The sequence below is a fragment of the Lissotriton helveticus genome, chromosome 9 (assembly GCF_964261635.1).
Source record: "Lissotriton helveticus chromosome 9, aLisHel1.1, whole genome shotgun sequence".
In the NCBI taxonomy this organism is placed as follows: Eukaryota; Metazoa; Chordata; class Amphibia; order Caudata; family Salamandridae; genus Lissotriton; species Lissotriton helveticus.
In genome coordinates this window covers 1,278,876,932-1,278,894,437 of record NC_136070.1, presented here as the reverse complement: position 1 = coordinate 1,278,894,437, position 17,506 = coordinate 1,278,876,932, and the positions used below count along the sequence as shown (strand labels likewise).

Sequence of the window (17,506 nt, the reverse complement as noted above, 5' to 3'; positions counted from 1 at the left end):
TATCCCCCTGGCAGGAGCTGCCTCGGGCTCCTTGCGGAAACCTGTCCAATTTTCCTCTTCTTAACCCCGAAATTCTTAATGAGCTCCTCGACAAACTTAAATCTGGATCCCCGCTGGACCCCTGCCCTCTAAAAATTTTGAAAAATTGCAGAGAGGTCTTACTTCCCCCTCTGTTGGAAGTAAATAACCTGGCAATCTCCAACTGTGTCTTCCCTGCCCCTTGGAAGATGGCCATCGTCAAGCCCCTCCTGAAAAAGGCATCCTTGGATCCCGGGATTCTAAAAAACTTCCGCCCCATATCCCTACTCCCTGCTCCCACCAAGATGCTCGAGGCTCACCTCAATCACCATCTCAGCGCCTTCCTGGACAAAAACTGCCTGCTAGATCCATTTCAGCATGGCTTTCGGAAGGCGCATAGCACAGAGTCAGCCCTCACAGTGGTGGTCAATAACATCCGCGCTAAGGTCGACAGTGGTCAGGCTACCCTTCTGATCCTGCTTGACCTTACAGCTGCCTTTGACACCCTGTCTCCCACCATCTTGGCCTCTCGTCTTGGTGAAATGGGAGTAGATGGGTCGGCTCTGAGCCTCCTGACATCTTTCCTCAACCAGCGTGAACAAAGGGTCAAACTGGGTAACTTCCTCTCCTCCGCCAAGCCTTTGTAGTGTGGGGTCCCTCAGGGCTCATCTTTGAGCCCTACACTTTTTAACATATATGTGGCCCCACTTACTAGGCTTGTAAGATCTTTTGGACTGGAAGTATTGTCGTATGCTGACGACACCCAGATTATGGTCTCCCTCTCTCAATCTGTGGAGAATACGGCCTCAAACTTCAGGGACTGCATGGAAGCAGTAGCAGGCTGGATGACCTCAAACGTCCTCAAATTAAATGGGGAAAAGAGCGAGGTCCTCATCTTTGGAGGCAAACAAGATATCTAGTCGGCTGACTGGTGGCCGCCTGCCCTTGGTTTGTGTCCCAAGCCCTCTCCTGTCGCCCGCAATTTGGGTGTAATTCTTGACACCACACTTGCCTTTGACAAGCAAGTCAACAGGACAGTATCCACCTGTTGTGGTGTCCTAAGGATCCTGAGTAAACTCACACACTATCTTGCCCTGGAAGCCCGGAAACAAGTCTCGGTGGCTCTCATCTCTCCTCGTCTGGACTATTGTAACGCCCTCTACTAAGGTATGAGCAAAAGGCTGGTCCACCGTTTACAAGTTGTCCAGAACGCAGCAGCAAGGTTTGTTGTTGATGCCCCCAGACGGTCCTCAGGATCCATGATCAGAAAAAACCTTCACTGGCTTCCTGTGCAGGCCAGGATAAATTTCAAGGTATTAGTTCTTACCTACCGTGCTCTTCACGGATCTGGTGCAGAAGACATTAGGTCTCTTGTGTCCTTTTACACCCCGGGCAGGGACTTGCGCTCTGCCAACAAAAACCTTTTGTCTGTCCCTCGAACCGCCATGGCCAGATGGGGAGGGAAGGCCTTCTTCTCCCTTGCCCCGAAACTTTGGAACACGCTTCCAGCTGAACTCAAGGGCCAGGCGTCCCTCGCCCTTTTCCGTAAGGGCCTAAAAACTTGGCTTTTCGTAGAAGCCTACTCGTAACTGTTCATCTGTGTTCACCCTTCACTCAGCTGTTTCCATCTGATGCGCCTTGATGCCTCCGGGCAAAGTTGCGCAATACAAGTCCCAAATTCATTCATTCATTCATTAAAGACGACTCTTGGAGCGCCGAGAATCCAACCAGAGAGCGCGCGGATCCTATAAACAAGCTCCTTACATGACACTTACCCTCTATGTCCAGCATCAATATTGTGTCAGTGATCCAGCTATCAGATCACCCATGCTAAGCTTATCAAAAAAGGGAATAATCTACTTTCCTGACACTAAGGCAACTGCCTCCCTTACTTACCATATTCAACTTCCTTCAATATGCACCACAAGCTAGAAACATTAGAGTGCAATGCAATAATTCAATGAAAATTAATTATCCTTATCCACACATGCACAGGAGTCAGAACTGAATTAGTAAACATTGAAAAGTGTACTTATCAGATGTGGTTATTGCACAGTCTTCTGGTGGGTCTGCTCCAGCACTCTTTCGGCTACTAGATAGGGTATTAAATTTAACCACAAGGACTCTTTGTATTCTAGCAAACTCACTCCTACTTCTAGGAACCAAGTGATCACATGATAAGTTTATTCACTTGCTGCAGAATGAAAAAACCAAGAAATTAAATTTACTTCTCCTTAATCCTCTTTTTTCTTGCCAGGTGAAGGTTCAACAGTGTCTGGATATGTAGTCCACTAGTTAAGTAGTTCCGGCTTATATTTCGCCACCCAAAGTTACTAAAATATCAGTGACATGTGTTGCCGCACAGCGGATGGAAGCCCTATGCAAAGGTTGTCGTCATCTTTCAATTGTTTATCAATGTATTTGGATGTTAAACCGGTCCTAGAGAGGTGAAACTTTTGCCCAGATAGTCTTATAGGGGGCATATTAACAAGGAACAGGAAAAATTAACGCTAAGGGCGCTTAGAGTTAATTTTTTTAACGCCCGCTATCGCTGGATAATATCGCCTGATTATCGCGTTATTAACAACGCTAACCGCCTGGGTGATAAAAAATCCAGCGACAGCGGCATTTTGGGAGGTTATCGCTGGTAATGCAGCAATAAAACTACAAGGATAGGGATATCCTTGTTGATAGCCCATGGTGGACTCAGCCATGTATTCCACCTCCCATTGGATGACATGGCTAAGTCTGAAAATTAGCAGACATAAAAAAGCAGCGTTAACCGTGGTTAGCGCTGCTTTTTTGTCTCTAACAGGGTTAGCGTGAAGCTTGATAATAGTAGAAATGTCGCTTAGTGCCATTTCTCCTATTATTTTGCTCTGGAACGCCCACTTTGCATCTCATTAGAGATGCAAAGGGAAGCGTAGTGGAAAAGGGTGCTAACATGCGATTTTGCATGTTAGCACCCTCTTGTTGATAGGGCGATATTTTCATCTCCGCTTCTTTGGCTTTTAAAGCCAAAAAAGCGGAGATAAAGCCCTAGGTAATATGCCCCATAGTCTGTAAAAATGACACAATTATGAAGAAATACTATAGCAAAGAGTGCCTCCAATAAATACATTCTTATAGAAATGTAGCATTATTTTCCTACACGTAGGTACATTAAAAATTAATGAACAAAATAAATAGTTATAGAAATATCATTAAAGCTCCAATAAATAAAACCAGCTCACATGAATTCAAACAGCACATATCCAACCTAAAACAGGTACACATCAATGTCTAATACCTTCATAAAGGAAAAAAATCTTGATTAAGTGCGCAAGACCCTATTAATACAAAATATATCAGATTTAAAAAGTGCATCCGTTTGGGACTACAAACAAAATGTGTTACTTATGTGAATACTAAACTGCATTATGCAAGACCACCATCACATCAATACAACCAGCACATATACAACCTAAAACAAATATACTCAATATATGATCCCTTCTCAAGGAAGGAATATATTAATATGTACTTCAAGAACACATTAATACTTTACAAATCAGAAATTCAAAAGTGCATCAGTTGGGGCCTACAGACTAAGGGCCATATGTATGAAACTTTGATTTTGCGATTCTCAAATAGCGATTTTTAGAGAATCGTTATTTGAGAATCGCAAAATGCTATGTATGTAGGATTTGCAAATAATTTTGCGAATCCTACATATTCCTTATTTGTGAATCGCAAATTGCATTTTGCTATTAAGGAATACCTCCCCATTCATTCCTATGGGCCTAGAGGCTCATAGGAATGAATGGGAAGACATTTTGAATTTGCGATTCTCAATTAGAGAATCGCAAATTGAGAATGCAATTTCAAGGGTGCCAGGGTGTCAACCCTGAAATGTGCATGTGTGCACAAGTGGCACACATACATGTATGTGCTCCACATGGCACTTTGAAAAGTGCAAATAAGTGAATTTTTCAAAGAAATCTCAAATTACCACCAACTTGAAGTTGGTGGTAATTTGCGATTCCTTAAGGCCAAATTGCACTTTTTCTGTGCTTCTTACATTGCATTTAAGGAATTGCAATTTGCGATTCCTTAAATGCAATTGCAAAATAAGGAATCGCAAATTTTGCGATTCCTTATTTTGCGAGGCAGTTTTGCTTTCATACATACCACTGAGCCAAATTGCGATTGCAAACGCTGAAATTCTGCGAATTTCGGCGTTTGCGATTGCAATTTGGAATGATACATATGGCCCTAAACTAATTAGTTAAGCAAATCCTAAAGTGCATTATGCAAAACAAACATCACATTGGCCGACTAAAGGATGACCCATTATTATCATTCCTTTTTAAGGTATACCTTAGGAAAATCTACATCAGAGCACTTTCGTGGACATATATATCATATTCGAATAGGAACCATTGCCCTGTTGAGACATAAGCAGCATACGTTTCTGTAATATCTATACTAAAGTGCATTGTACATGGTCAAAGATTAAGAAAAGGCCTAAAACCTTTGGGCCGTAGTAAAGAGCTCGGTTTATCCCTGCGTTGGTTTACGTGTTCTTGGATAATTCAAAGATCACCCCTGTGTCACAGGACAGGGCAAAAGGGGCTATTCTAGAGCAACTTTAGAGGAGAAATCCAGGCATAAGAAGATACAATTTTACGCAGATATTGATCGACGGCAATGGCTACATCTTGATACCCCAAACCACACACCACATTTAAACCCATTTCTCTCGACCATGTCCAATATTTTCTTTAATTAGTCACAGGATCTTCCTCTTTCTCTAGGAAAAATACACAATCTACCAATAGGGAGCTCACTGACTGCATTCTGCCCCCGCCCCCCTTACAAGGGAACTGCTCGAAGTTCACAAAAATCTGTGCTTTCAGACCTGGCATCCACCGCCCTGGATCAATGCCCACCCTGAGATGCAAGATTTAATTATTCCAGGTCTTGTCTGGGACTCTGAATAAATAAGGGAAGAGGCCAGGGCCCTCCTGAGTTAATACAAATGGCAAAATAGATCTCCTGTTACTCAAGTTCTCAAGAGCTTCATTCCTACTGGTTTCCTCAGTATAATGTCTAAGAGTATGCTTCTCCTAACTGATTTGTTTTGTTTCGCCCCCCATTTAAAGAATATATCCTTGAGGAGTAGGGACAGGTTCAAAGACCCCTTTGAGAGTTGTGACATTGATAAATTTCAACTATGACCTACCACGAATTGTGAATAACTTAATAACTAAAAATAACATTTGAAGCTTTCAACTAGACATTTTCCTGAAAGGATTAATACATATATAGAAAAATAAAGTTGTTTTATACTTAGCTAAGGTACTTAAGCTTTCTTTTAGTAGTGTGTGTGATTCAGTTAACTTTAAGAGCATCATAGGGCAGCCATTCTTAAAAACTCTTGGCTTGTTGCTAACAATCCAGCCAATTGTAGGTCAATTTCCTGACTCCTAAACTGCAAAACATTTGGAGCAAACTGTCACCCTACAACTTCAAAGCTGCATTGGCCTGGGATGGGCACTGAATCAGCAGTGACAGACATCTGTCACAGATGATCTTCAAGTAGTAGTAGATGGTCGCAGTGGTGGCACCGCGATCCTTCCGGGTCGTACCAACTTGCTCGACATTGTTGGCCAGAAGATTCTCACTGAAAGCAGTGGTGTAGCATTATCCGCTGCAGCCCCTGCAGTGTGGGAGGAGCCCCAAGCTCCAAGGGACCCCCTCCGGCACTGTGCACGCGTGGCATGACCCTGGCCTGAGAGCTCCTGACTAGGTCTGGAGATTGGGGGGGCTCCCTCCATGTACTGAGCAACTGAGCAGTTCGAGGGACATCCGTCCAATGGGTGAGGTCCTTCTCGTCTGGAAGAACTCCCACCAGGACCACAATGGTTATTTCAAAATCAGCATAAACCCCCTGTTGAGTAGCCCCACCTTGAACTCTTATCTCCCCCCTGCTTGTTAACCTAGATATGCAACCTCTTACTTGTTTGCTACATGGATATAATATAAATGTGGGTATGTATCAAGCAGAGATTATTTTTAATTTAAAGAAACTTACTTTCACTCCTGTGCTAGACTCTTCAATCAACTCGTCCATGAAAGGAAAGAAGTTCATAACAGCTTATTCTGTTTTACGAGAAGATTATACTGGCCAAGAATAAATGGACATTATATAAAACATACGCACCTGTAAAGTACAGGGTGCCTTTTGGCATCTTGGTGCTGAGCTAATCCTATAGGACTTGAACCTGTGACTATGAGATCAAATACAGATTCCTGAAGTGGGTGCTTTAACCCCCTGAGCCACCAGCCTCAGCAGTTAATAAATGGTGTGGTAATTTATGACTCACCTCCCTGGGTCCAGCAATGCACCAAGAGAGGTGGTAAAAAACCTGGGCACGGTGCCAGCTACTGCGCTTTCACTTAATCAACCGCCAGGTGCCCCTCCAAAGCCTTTTTTAATATCCTCGATTTCCATGTATTCTCTTCCAGGGTTCCTACACCAATGCTTGCGTATAATCTAGGATCGACTTTGGAAGTTACCGAAGCAGTGCAGCCGGCGACTTCAGCAGGTTGAAACGTGTCGGTGAGGATTCTTCTGAGACTGGAGAAGTTTGACCAGATACATGGCCACCTTCACCATCTTCACTGCTTCCAGTGCACTACAGAATCCTCTTCAACCCCACTTGACTGAGGCAGCAATATTCTATGGGTGTGACCCCACCCACCCTCCAACCACATGATCTAACAGTTAAATTCTTCAAAGATAAGCCTAGCCTCTCAGCCACCGTTGAGGTGCCCACCTTTAGAACACTTTTCATGGGGCGAGCGAGCTTTCTGAGTCCTAGGAGCAGAGATGGGGAGCGCCCTCGATTTGTGCTCCCATGGAGCCTTGGGGCCTGTGCCTGCTGTCTCCAACCCGGCAGCGCAGCTCGAGTTAGAGAGATCTTCAGTACGCCTGACGGGTTGGCTAGGCTGAGACGGCTGGCCAAACTGTCATGCGCACTGATAACAGTGCCCGCCACTCCCCCTCAGTGGCTGTCATCCACTGGCCCTGCCCCCAAGACTCCACGGTAGGCCAAATATAAAATGATGATAAACATGGTTTGTTATTGTTTTATTTTTCAAGTTTTGCGGCTGCTGCGGGCGGGGTGGCGACACTCCTCCGCCATAGTGAAGCAGCCGCCACTGATTATAATAATAAGATATTTTTGATTGTTTCTTATTATGTATATTACTGCGTATGAATCCCTGCTCATTAAACCCATGTCTCGATGATTGTCTATCGCAGGTGAACGGCGCGAGGAAGAAGGAGTGCCACGGGGACCACATCATACATTTGATGGACGACTTCAAGTTAATCGGCGAGAACGGCCTTCATATCCTTCCGCCACGACAAAGAGTTGGAATGAACTTTGGGAACCAGGGCTGGGGTTTAAGTGATCCAAGAGCTCTGTCCGCAGAGAGGGGAGGACAGAGATCCGTAGCGCCCCGGGACGGGCTCAAGTGTGGCAGAGGGAGGGGGTAAAACAGGGCAGAGCCCAATCTCCCTATAAAATGGGCAAGCCAGCGAATGATGTCACAATAGTCGCAAAACCCCAGCTGTCGTCATCAAACAAAGAAGGTTCTAGAATGCCTTTGGCTGGCAACTGATAGGGATGCAGCACTGGGCAAACAGAACTGTTTTTTTTTCTGTACACTGGGTGGCAATTCCGCCGCGGTGCGGGTGTTCTGATGAGTGGGCGGGTCCGCGTCGGCCGACGGACGTGCACAGCACTACGAAGGTAGTGCTCGCGACGGCCTTTGGCCGACGGCAGCAACAAAAGGGTTAAGGCCTGATGCTAAGTTTGTTACAAGCGGTATCTGTTGTCACTTACAACAGCCTGGTGCTGCAGCACAACTGACACACTGATCCACCAGCCGCGACATCATGGGGACCCATGATGCTCTATTTACCTTCATTTTCATTTCATTGAAGTAAAACAGAACAAAAGGCTAGAAACCAGGGCTGGCATTTGCTTTGATGGCACCCGATGTGGGATGTATGACGTTACAACGCACACTTTTACAACGCACACCTTTACAACGCATTTTTTACAACGCAATATCCATTACAACGCATTCCATTACAACACATGCCATTACCACAAAATTTTAAAAACTACATTTACAACGCATTCCATTACAACGCATAATACCTTTACAATGCACACCATTACAACGCATTACATTTTATTGCATGTTTGGTAAGTATTGGATAGTGTAGGGGTAAAATTTACTATTCTAACTCCAGGGGGTGCAACAGTAGGGTAAGTGTTGGATAGTGTAGGGGTAAAAATTACTATTCTAACTACAGGGGGTGCAACAGTAGGGTAAGTGTTGGATAGTGTAGGGGTAAAAAATTACTATTCTAACTCCAGGGGGTGCAACAGTAGGGTAAGTGTTGGATGGTAATGTTATGCGTTGTAATGGTATGCGTTGTAATGACTGAGTTGTAATGCCATGCGTTGTAGTGGTGTGCGTTGTAGTGCCATGCGTTGTAATGGTTGCGTTGTAAATGCATGCATTGTAATGGATGTTGCGTTGTAAAAGTTTCGTTGTAATGGTAGTGCATTGTAAAAGTTGTGTTGTAAAGGTTGTTCCCCCCCGATGTGACGTTATTTATTGGCACCCCCTCCCCATGACCTCCTTCTCCACAGATTCCCTCACTACCATCCTCCAACAATGCCCCTCATCTCTCCATAGCCCCTCTCTCACCTACAGTTTGTTTTATAGTGCCACTCATAGCAGTGGGGGGTGTCACAGTACTTTACATCACACACAATATACAGAGACAATGAATCATACGTGTGTCAATCAGCCTGCCCACCATTTCCCAGGTGTCATTGCAACCTGGGCCCCTAGCTCCACAGGACTCTCAGATGTGGGTTAAATGCTGCTATTCCTCAGTTATGATTTCCATAACAGAGCCACATGTGTGCCTGGTCTTTGAGCTCCTGGGGCCGCCGCTGCTGCACCTGATGCACAACCATGGACCGCGAGGACTGCCCATGCCCTGCGTCAAGAGGATCCTGCAGCAGGTGAGCATGGCATCACCCCTGTGGGTGCACTCAGGTGGGCACCAGGACATGTGGAATCTGAGCACTGTGCAGTCTCAGCATGAGAGCGGCGGGTGTGGCGCACTTGGCATGCTGTAGAAGGGTGAGTGGGGCTGTCAGAATCTCTGGTACTTGGGCTGTTGGGTTGAGTGGGGTCCCAGGAGCCTGGCAGTGAGTTACAGTTGGAGGGAGGGTGGAGTCCTGATCAGAGTGAGGCAGAATACGCTGTACTTAGGGGGACTAACTTGTGCGGAGGAAGTGGAAGGGTTTTAATCCTGTCACTGTGGAGTCTGTCGCTGTCAGCCCGGATGCCTTTTTAGGTTTTGTCCGTACAGCACTTCCAAAGTCTCTTATAAAGAAAAAGAAAATCTTAAAAAGGGGATTAGAGCCCGCCAATTACTTACATTACTTACCATTGGCTGGTTCCCATGTCACTTGTATTGCCTTGCTTCCTATCTTTTAGGCCTCCTCCTCGGCTCCGGCTTATTCTGGGTTTCAAGTCTTCGTCTTGGAGTGGGGACCAAGTACAGATTCCTGTGGCCAATATCCTTCCATTGCCCACAGGCACTCCTTCACCCCACCCCCTGTGGTGTCACACCGCCATTCTCCCGCTCTCCCTGATGACAATCTCTCCCGTCGCCATCCGATCTTTGTAACTCTTCTGTGTAGTTCTCTTTAATCCACCCTCAGCCCTTCTCCTACTACACACTCTAAAAACATTGGGCCTGATTCACAGAACTAACTTGAGACAAAATCCTAAACTTACTACTTTTGGTATTCACAGAAGGCATTTAGTAGTCTTGAGTTAGGATTTTGTCCTAAATTAGGATATTTGTCCTAAATTAGGATTTTGTCTTAAATTAAACTTTGGACAAACTTAAGTTAAACTTAAGTTTAATTTAAGACAAAATCCTAATTTAGGACAAAATCCTATTTTAAGACAAATTCCTAATTTAGGACAAAATCCTAATTTAAAACAAAATCCTAATTTAAGAAAAAATCCTAATTTAGGACAAAATCCTATCTTAAGACAAAACCCTAATTTAGGACAAAATCCTAACTGAAAACAAAATCCTAATTTAAGATACAATCCTAATTTAAGAAAAAATCCTAATTTAAGAAAAAATCCTAATTTATGACAAAATCCTAATTTAAGACTACTAAATGCCTTCTGCCTTAAGTTTGTTTTAAAACAAATTTAATACAAAATCCTAACTTCTGTGAATACCAAAAGTAGTAAGTTTAGGATTTTATCTTAAATTAGTTCTGTGAATCGGCCCCCAAGTCTTTCTTGAGATTGAACCCGTTAATGCTTGTTTGTGGGATTGTACCTTCTGCTGTGATGCAAGGGAAAGAGGGACCCTCTCTTTGATCACCTGCTCTGTCATAGCAGCGAATCCATCCAATCTCAAAGTCTGCCATGATACCCAGCAGGCCTTTCTGAATATTCAACCATGTCCGCCTCACCGATGAGCCAATTGAGGTTAAGTTACAGCTTCCATGTTAACATTGTTTGCATTTTAAATACAATTAGACCCAGACGTATAACAGGGACCACATTTGAGGCCATTGAACCTTTTGTACCAGTGGCTTCGTCAGGTTGTGCTCCTGAAATGTTTTCTCTCATGGTTCAGATGAGCTGTGCTACCTTTGACCTGGGCCTTTTCCCAGACTCCTTCAGGAGACCTTTGATAAGTTACTGCTTGTGTCATCCTTCTGATCAACGCTGCCCTTTCTTAAGCACCAGTTTCAATTGGATAATGATGACATGTTCTGTACAGGGCTTTTATCAAAATACCTTATATTGAACTGTTTGTAAACAAGTAGTTTAGAGGCCATTAAACTCTAGAAGCCCTGGGCAGGACGTTGTCTACACCTCTCAATAACCAGTAGCCAGTCTTGAAGCTCACATTCTTGAGAAGGTTTTGGCTAGTGTTGTCACTTTCCTACTATCAAAATAGTTTGACACATCAGACGTCTTGCGGTATCTCAGAAATTATTTTGTGTTGTGCACAGTGCAGAAAATGCCTATATGTAAACATATAAAATACTTGTACCCCAATTCTGAATTGAATAGCCCCCTAGGAGCCACACTAAGTACATTGGGGCAGATTTACAATAACTGGTTCATCCCTGCATATCAGCATATTGCCTGACGGTTGAAACCCCTTGCGCCACCATGGAAGCGCCACATTTACAATACGGCGCACTGCGGCGCAATGATAGAGAGATGTGTGACGCATCTGACGGCGGAAAGGTGACGCAGTGCTGCAGTTGTGTCGCAAGTGCGACACAACTTCAGCACTGCTCAGGGGTGCCCTATACTTTCTGTGCTGCGTCACTCCTTACGCCTGCTGCAAACAGGTGTAAGGTTTTGACACAGCGGGGACGTAAAAGTGACTCAGTGAAATCTTGTAGATTTCACTGCATCACTTTTATGGGTCTTCCTTGCGATGGAACGCCCACCCTGCATACATTATACCTGACACAGGTATAATGTGAACGAGTACAAAGTGCCAACAAGGGATTTCATTAAAAAGTGTATGATTAGTCAAAACATTCTTAATCTAGTTATTTAGTGGTTCAAAGTTTGTCAATCTTAAACACAGCAATTGTTAAGGAAACAGACATTGTAGTCTGTTTTATTTACAATTGCTGTATTTGTAATGACTACTTGTTCTACTACGACATTTGTCAAAATTTGGATTCACTGAGGAACAGACATTTTATTCATGAATTGTAGGTCAGAGTTTACTGTACCTTTTTCATGTCTCTGCATCTGATTCAATGAAATTATTTTTTTGTATGGACCCTATCAAATATATTCATGAACTTTGATTAGATATCCCTGTGTTTTTTCTCTTTTTCCTTTCATTGCTGTTGATTCTTTGTGCAAAGATTGCATAATTTGTCCAATTTATTTGATTGTTGGTTTAAGATTGACAAACTTTGAACCACTAAATACCTAGATTAAGAATGTTTTGAATAATCATACACTTTTGAATGAAATCCCTAGTTGGCACTTTGTACTCGTTCATATTATAACTGTCCACGCCTCCAAGTGTGTATTGGGTCACCCCTTTTGACTATTCAAGCAGGTATAATGTAACGCAGGGCTTTACAACGTGATGCATCTCACTAGATGTATCACGTTGTAAATATGTTGCATAGTGGCGCATTGTTTATGCCGCCACAGTGGCGGAAAAGTGTTGCAAGGGGCTTGTAAATCTGCCCCATCATTCTTATCTCCCTCATATAACCCCTTCGACGCTGATGACGAGCGGTAGCCTCCTGCTACGCTGATGACGAGCCCAGCTCGTCACGTAACATGTGCTTTCGCATATCTCAGCGTACGAGCGGAATTCCGCCCGCACGCATGCGGTTAAGCAAAACCATAAGCGTAACAAGAACAACTTTGTGTCAATGGCTGGTCGCAGGGATACATACTTCACACTTTTTGCATATAATCATGATCCTTGTATGTTAATGATGTCTTAACAACACGTGCTCTGGAATAGAACCTTGTTGACACGTTTCAAACCCTGCTTTATTAAGGGGTTCTCCTCAGGACACAGAACAACTGAATAATTATTTCTACCACAGAACCAGTCATGAGGTTATCCCACTCTTCTTTCTGTATGTATATCCCATTGTTTTTTAAATGTGGCAATTCCAGTCGACTTGGCAGTGGTATGCTACATCCTTTAGGGAGAGTCGATATACAGGAGATTTCCCTCCACACTTTGAAAATCTTCATTTAGGCTGTCCTCCTCTCTTCAAAACACTTTCCAGTAAGTAAAATCAACCTCGATAGATGGAAAACGGATTGAATAACGCTCCAAAAAAGAGCTCTGGAAAAAGTCTTACAAAGAAAATTCAACATTTGATACATGATAAATCTAATGGGCATCAAAGCTATTTGCCTTAATCTCATTTTAAAAGAATCTGGAATTGTGCCCCAATGGTAACTGCTGTATGATAAAGTAAAGCTGCAAATGCATAATCCTCGCCTCCAGTCCTGATATAGAATTTGCTTTGAATGATAAAATGAACTTAAAAATCAAAGGTTGATAGTGACATTGCTTCTGTGAAACCTGTCTCTTGGGAACTCGATCACAGCCTTGCTCTGTTGACCCAGGTGCTCCGGGGCCTGAGCTTTCTGCACAAGAAGTGTCGGATCATCCACACGGACATCAAGCCGGAGAACATCCTGGTGTGTGTGAAGGAGGAGAATCTCCGCCAGCTCCTGGTCGACGCGCACGCGTGGAGCCAGAACAGACATCAGGAGCCGGGTGCACAAGGTAGGAAATGCTATAGTACAGGTGCGTCGTATAGCGTTACGCTGCACTAAAGTCACTTCAGGCTGCTGGATAGAGAATACATCTCTACCCAAAAACCTCTCCCCACGAGTGCTGGACACAAGAACAGTCAACACATTGAAAGGGCGCGAGGGAATACAGGTGCACCGAATAATAGAGGCAGACGTGTTAGAGCATGTGTGCTCCCCACACCCAAAACATGCAAAGAGAGCTGTTTAACATACCCCTGCATTATACAACACTATTGATCGATCGACACAGCCTCAGGCAGGAGTAGACGATTGGAAATGAAAATAAAGAGCTCACAGTGGACCATACCCCCTTCTCTGCAGTCAATGTACACTTTCGGAGACCCAAGGAAGCAAGAGTAAGGTTGAAGTAGAGACTGAGGGGCAATTTATTAACAAATCATGCAGCGCAGCAAGCAACTTAGCTGCACTGCGCTGTGTGACAGGGAAAGGGCAGCAGTGTGCCGTATTGAACATAATAAGGTGCATTCCTATCTTTTCCCAGTGCCGGCACGCAATGTGCTGCCTAGCGCCAACACAGACACCCTTGCACCACGGTGTAAAAGTGCTTGTGCTGTAAGCAGGATTGTTTTGTGCAGCAAGGTACCCCTTCCTGCACAAAAACAATCCTAAGAGGCATGTTCCGCATTCTACATTTGCTGCATAATTAAGCACAAGTAGAGAGAGGAAACCTCAAGGATAAATAAATATATTTCTCCTCATTGCACCTTGAGTAGTGAGGCGTTAAAATCTATTTAATGGCGGCCACTGCTTGGATGTCTGAGCAAGACCTCTTACCTCCGGGTCAGGGACCTAGCTCTCAGCCCCAGCAGCTCCGCTGTTGTGTCGCTGCTGCTGCCCCCTACACCTATCTCTAAGGTAAGTGTTCGAGGCCCTACTCCACCCAAGGGCTCCTGCCTGCGCCTCATCCCTGGTGATCCAATGGGAGAGCCTAGCTCTTCTGCTGGTCTGCTGTTGTCTGTCTGCATTTGTGTGCTCGTTTTTCTATTTTTGTCTATCTTTTTGTTTTCTCTGTGCCCTTGTTTGTGTCCTCCGTGCCAGTTTTTGCCACCCTTTTCCTGCCACTGCTGTCCACGTGGCCCCTGCCGGTACTCGTTCCCACCTCTGAGCTGCACTTCCCTCCCCCTTCACTATTTAATGGCAGCTGCTGCGCAGCCATGCCGCTGCCATGCCAAAGGCAAGCCCGTTTGAACTCGTCCGTGACCCGACTGCGACCACCGCACTTCCCTATTAAATGGCGGCTGGTGCGCCTAAGGCAAGCCCGTCTGAGCCCGTCCGCTACACGACCGCGACTAGCGCTAGGGACCCTGGATTTCCAACCACCCACTGCTACGACTCAGCTGCCCTCCTCGCACTCAACCCCGGAAGAAACAACAGCTGCCAGCTGTCTATGCCGAACACCACCCTGTTCTCCTGCCAACACTGCCGACAAACCTTCAACACCCTCCGCACCCCCATGGCCGCCACCCCGCACCGGACACCAGCACCCCAGAAGCCCTGAGGAGCATCCTCCTCAACATGAGCTCCCTGCACAGACATGCTGTAGAGATCTGGGACCTCCTCAACACCCTCTCGCCAGACGTCGCCTTCCTCGCGGAAACTTGGACCAACCCCACCTCCACCCCCGACATTGCCACCACCATCCCCAATGGATACTAGATCCAGAGGAAGGACTGCCCCAACCGCCCAGGAGGAGGACTCGCCATCGCACCCAAGAGCTCCCTCTGACTCACCACCTCCAGCACGAACATCTCCCCATCCACCTGCATTTCCAGATCCAGGCAAGCCCCAGAATGACCAAACGCGGCAGCCTCGCCTACAGACCCCCCGGACCTTGATACGCGTTCACTAACTACCATCGCCGACCTCATTGCGCCCCAATCCATCGCCTCTATGGATTATATACTCATCGGAGACCGCAACTTCCACCTCAACAACATCAGTGACCCCAACTCCGCCACCCTCCTGAACAGCCTCGCCAACCTCAGACTGAAACAACTTGTCACCACCCCTACCCACAAGGCTGGACACACTCTCAACCCCATCTTCACCGGAAGTTACAACATCCACTTCAGCCACACCATGCAAGCCCCCTGAACGGCCCACCACTGCATACACTTCCATGTGAACAAACCCGCCACCCCCAAACCTACACCCGCCTGCCAAGAAGGAACTGGAGCAAGGTCACCTCAGTTCCACCCTCAACAGTGATGGTCCCCTACTTCGACCGACTCCAACTCTGCAGCCAAAGAACTTCACAGATGGATCACCAAGAATATATGATATTACCACGATTACAAGTTCCACGCATGGCATTACCACGCGAATTTTAGTTCGCAAGTGGCTTTACCACGCTGGAATTTGCAACGAAGGATTATACCACGCATTTTAACGTCCTTTAAGCACAAACGATAAAGATTAATTTCTTACCTGACACCTTCCTGTCTTTCACCAGCAGCCCGTACTTCAATTCACCATCGAAACAAGCGTCAAAACACGTCTACCAAAACCAAAAAAGGACTGCTATTTTCACGTACACGGCACGTCTTTGGGGGAGGCACTTTCCTTTTTCTTCGGTGGTACTGAAGTTCGTTTTTTTAATTTAAGTAATCCGCTCCTTTGTTTGTTTTTTGGGGGGGAGACCCCCCCAGCCCCCCTCCGAGCCCCCCCCCGCCCCCCAAGCCCACGACCCCCCCTGCCCCCCCAAACCCACGCAGAACGACTTGAAGGAATACCACGTCTCCCCCCAGCCCGTGGTAAAGACGTCGTGGAAGGCACCCTCGTTGTAAAGACGTTTGCGTGGTAAGTGTCACGTGGTAAACGTTATTAGTGGTAATGCCTTCGTGGTAAATGATGTTTCCCGGCCACCAACTGTGCAGTCAAGCTCGACCCCCTCTGTAACCCCGACAGACAGCGCCCCAGGAATGCCACCTGGTTCACCGCCGACCTCCAAGAATCCAGACGCACCTACAGACGTTTCGAGAAGAATTGGATAACTTCGGAGGGCCGCACCACTTACAAGAACGCCATGACAGAATACCACCAACTCATCAGATCCACCAAAAGGACCTTCATCCATACCACTCTTGATAAATCTGGGATTTCATCAGAATACATGGGTGAATGTGTGGGAACATCCATGCTCCACACACATTACACCCTCCCCACGCAATGTAGCGCAAGGTAGTGATTTGCACTGCCTTGCGTTATACTGGATTTACCAATCCATGCAGGGTGGCCTCACCTAGCTTGATAAATCTCATTATAGCTTTTGCGCTGCCCTGTGTCACCTTGCGAGGTGCAGGCGATGCACAACATATAATAAATACGCCCCTCTGTGAGTAAAGTGCAGGCAGGAAAAGGACAGACTGGATCCGACTGGCTGCAAACAACCTGCAAGAAAGACTCTGAGTACACTGAGGGGTGGTTCACTAGTAACTCACTGACGTGCCAATACTGACGTATTCTGATTAACAACTACTCTGAGCACCTAAATTACAAACAGAACTAAAATCCAAGGCTGGTTCACAGATTCGGGAATGCTGCAGTTTTACTCTTGCAAATGGTTTTTTCGACTAAGGACATTTTGCCAGAATGGTCAAATTCTTACAATTTGGAGAAGTGTGGCTCAAGTGGAGAAGAGTGGCTCAATGGTTAGAGCGGCAGACCCTGATGGAGAGGTCTAGCCCGGGACCAGGGTTCAATTCCTCGCCTCAGCGGGTCTTGGGCTAAAAAAATCAACGGACCTGATAATTCTCGCCTTGGTACCTATTCCAATCATGGAGTCCCACTCTGGGCAATAGCTTGCTTAATCTCCACAACGGCCCCCACAACGCTAAGGATGCCTGGCCTCCACCTTGGGGTGCCCAGGAGTGGACACCTCACAGGGAAAGCCAGGATGGGTTCCACAGCGGTATTTGTACAAGCGCCTTGAGACCCTTGCGGGTGAGTAGTGCGCTATACAAGTATCAATTTACGTTTACAATCATAACTTTTTAATTTTGTGTGTACTTCCTTACCACCT

The 17,506-nt window shown here is 45.7% G+C and overlaps 1 protein-coding gene across 1 annotated transcript in view; it reads left to right on the top strand.

Moving 5' to 3' along the window:
• Positions 1 to 17,506, top strand: part of LOC144780823 (SRSF protein kinase 3-like) — a 202,413-nt gene that overhangs the window by 136,264 nt on the left and 48,643 nt on the right. Inside the window, exons 5-7 of the mRNA XM_078659326.1 lie at positions 7,328 to 7,417; positions 9,012 to 9,116; positions 13,273 to 13,456. Coding sequence (XP_078515452.1) covers positions 7,328 to 7,417; positions 9,012 to 9,116; positions 13,273 to 13,456 — 379 coding nt within the window. The remainder of the gene's footprint in view (positions 1 to 7,327; positions 7,418 to 9,011; positions 9,117 to 13,272; positions 13,457 to 17,506) is intronic.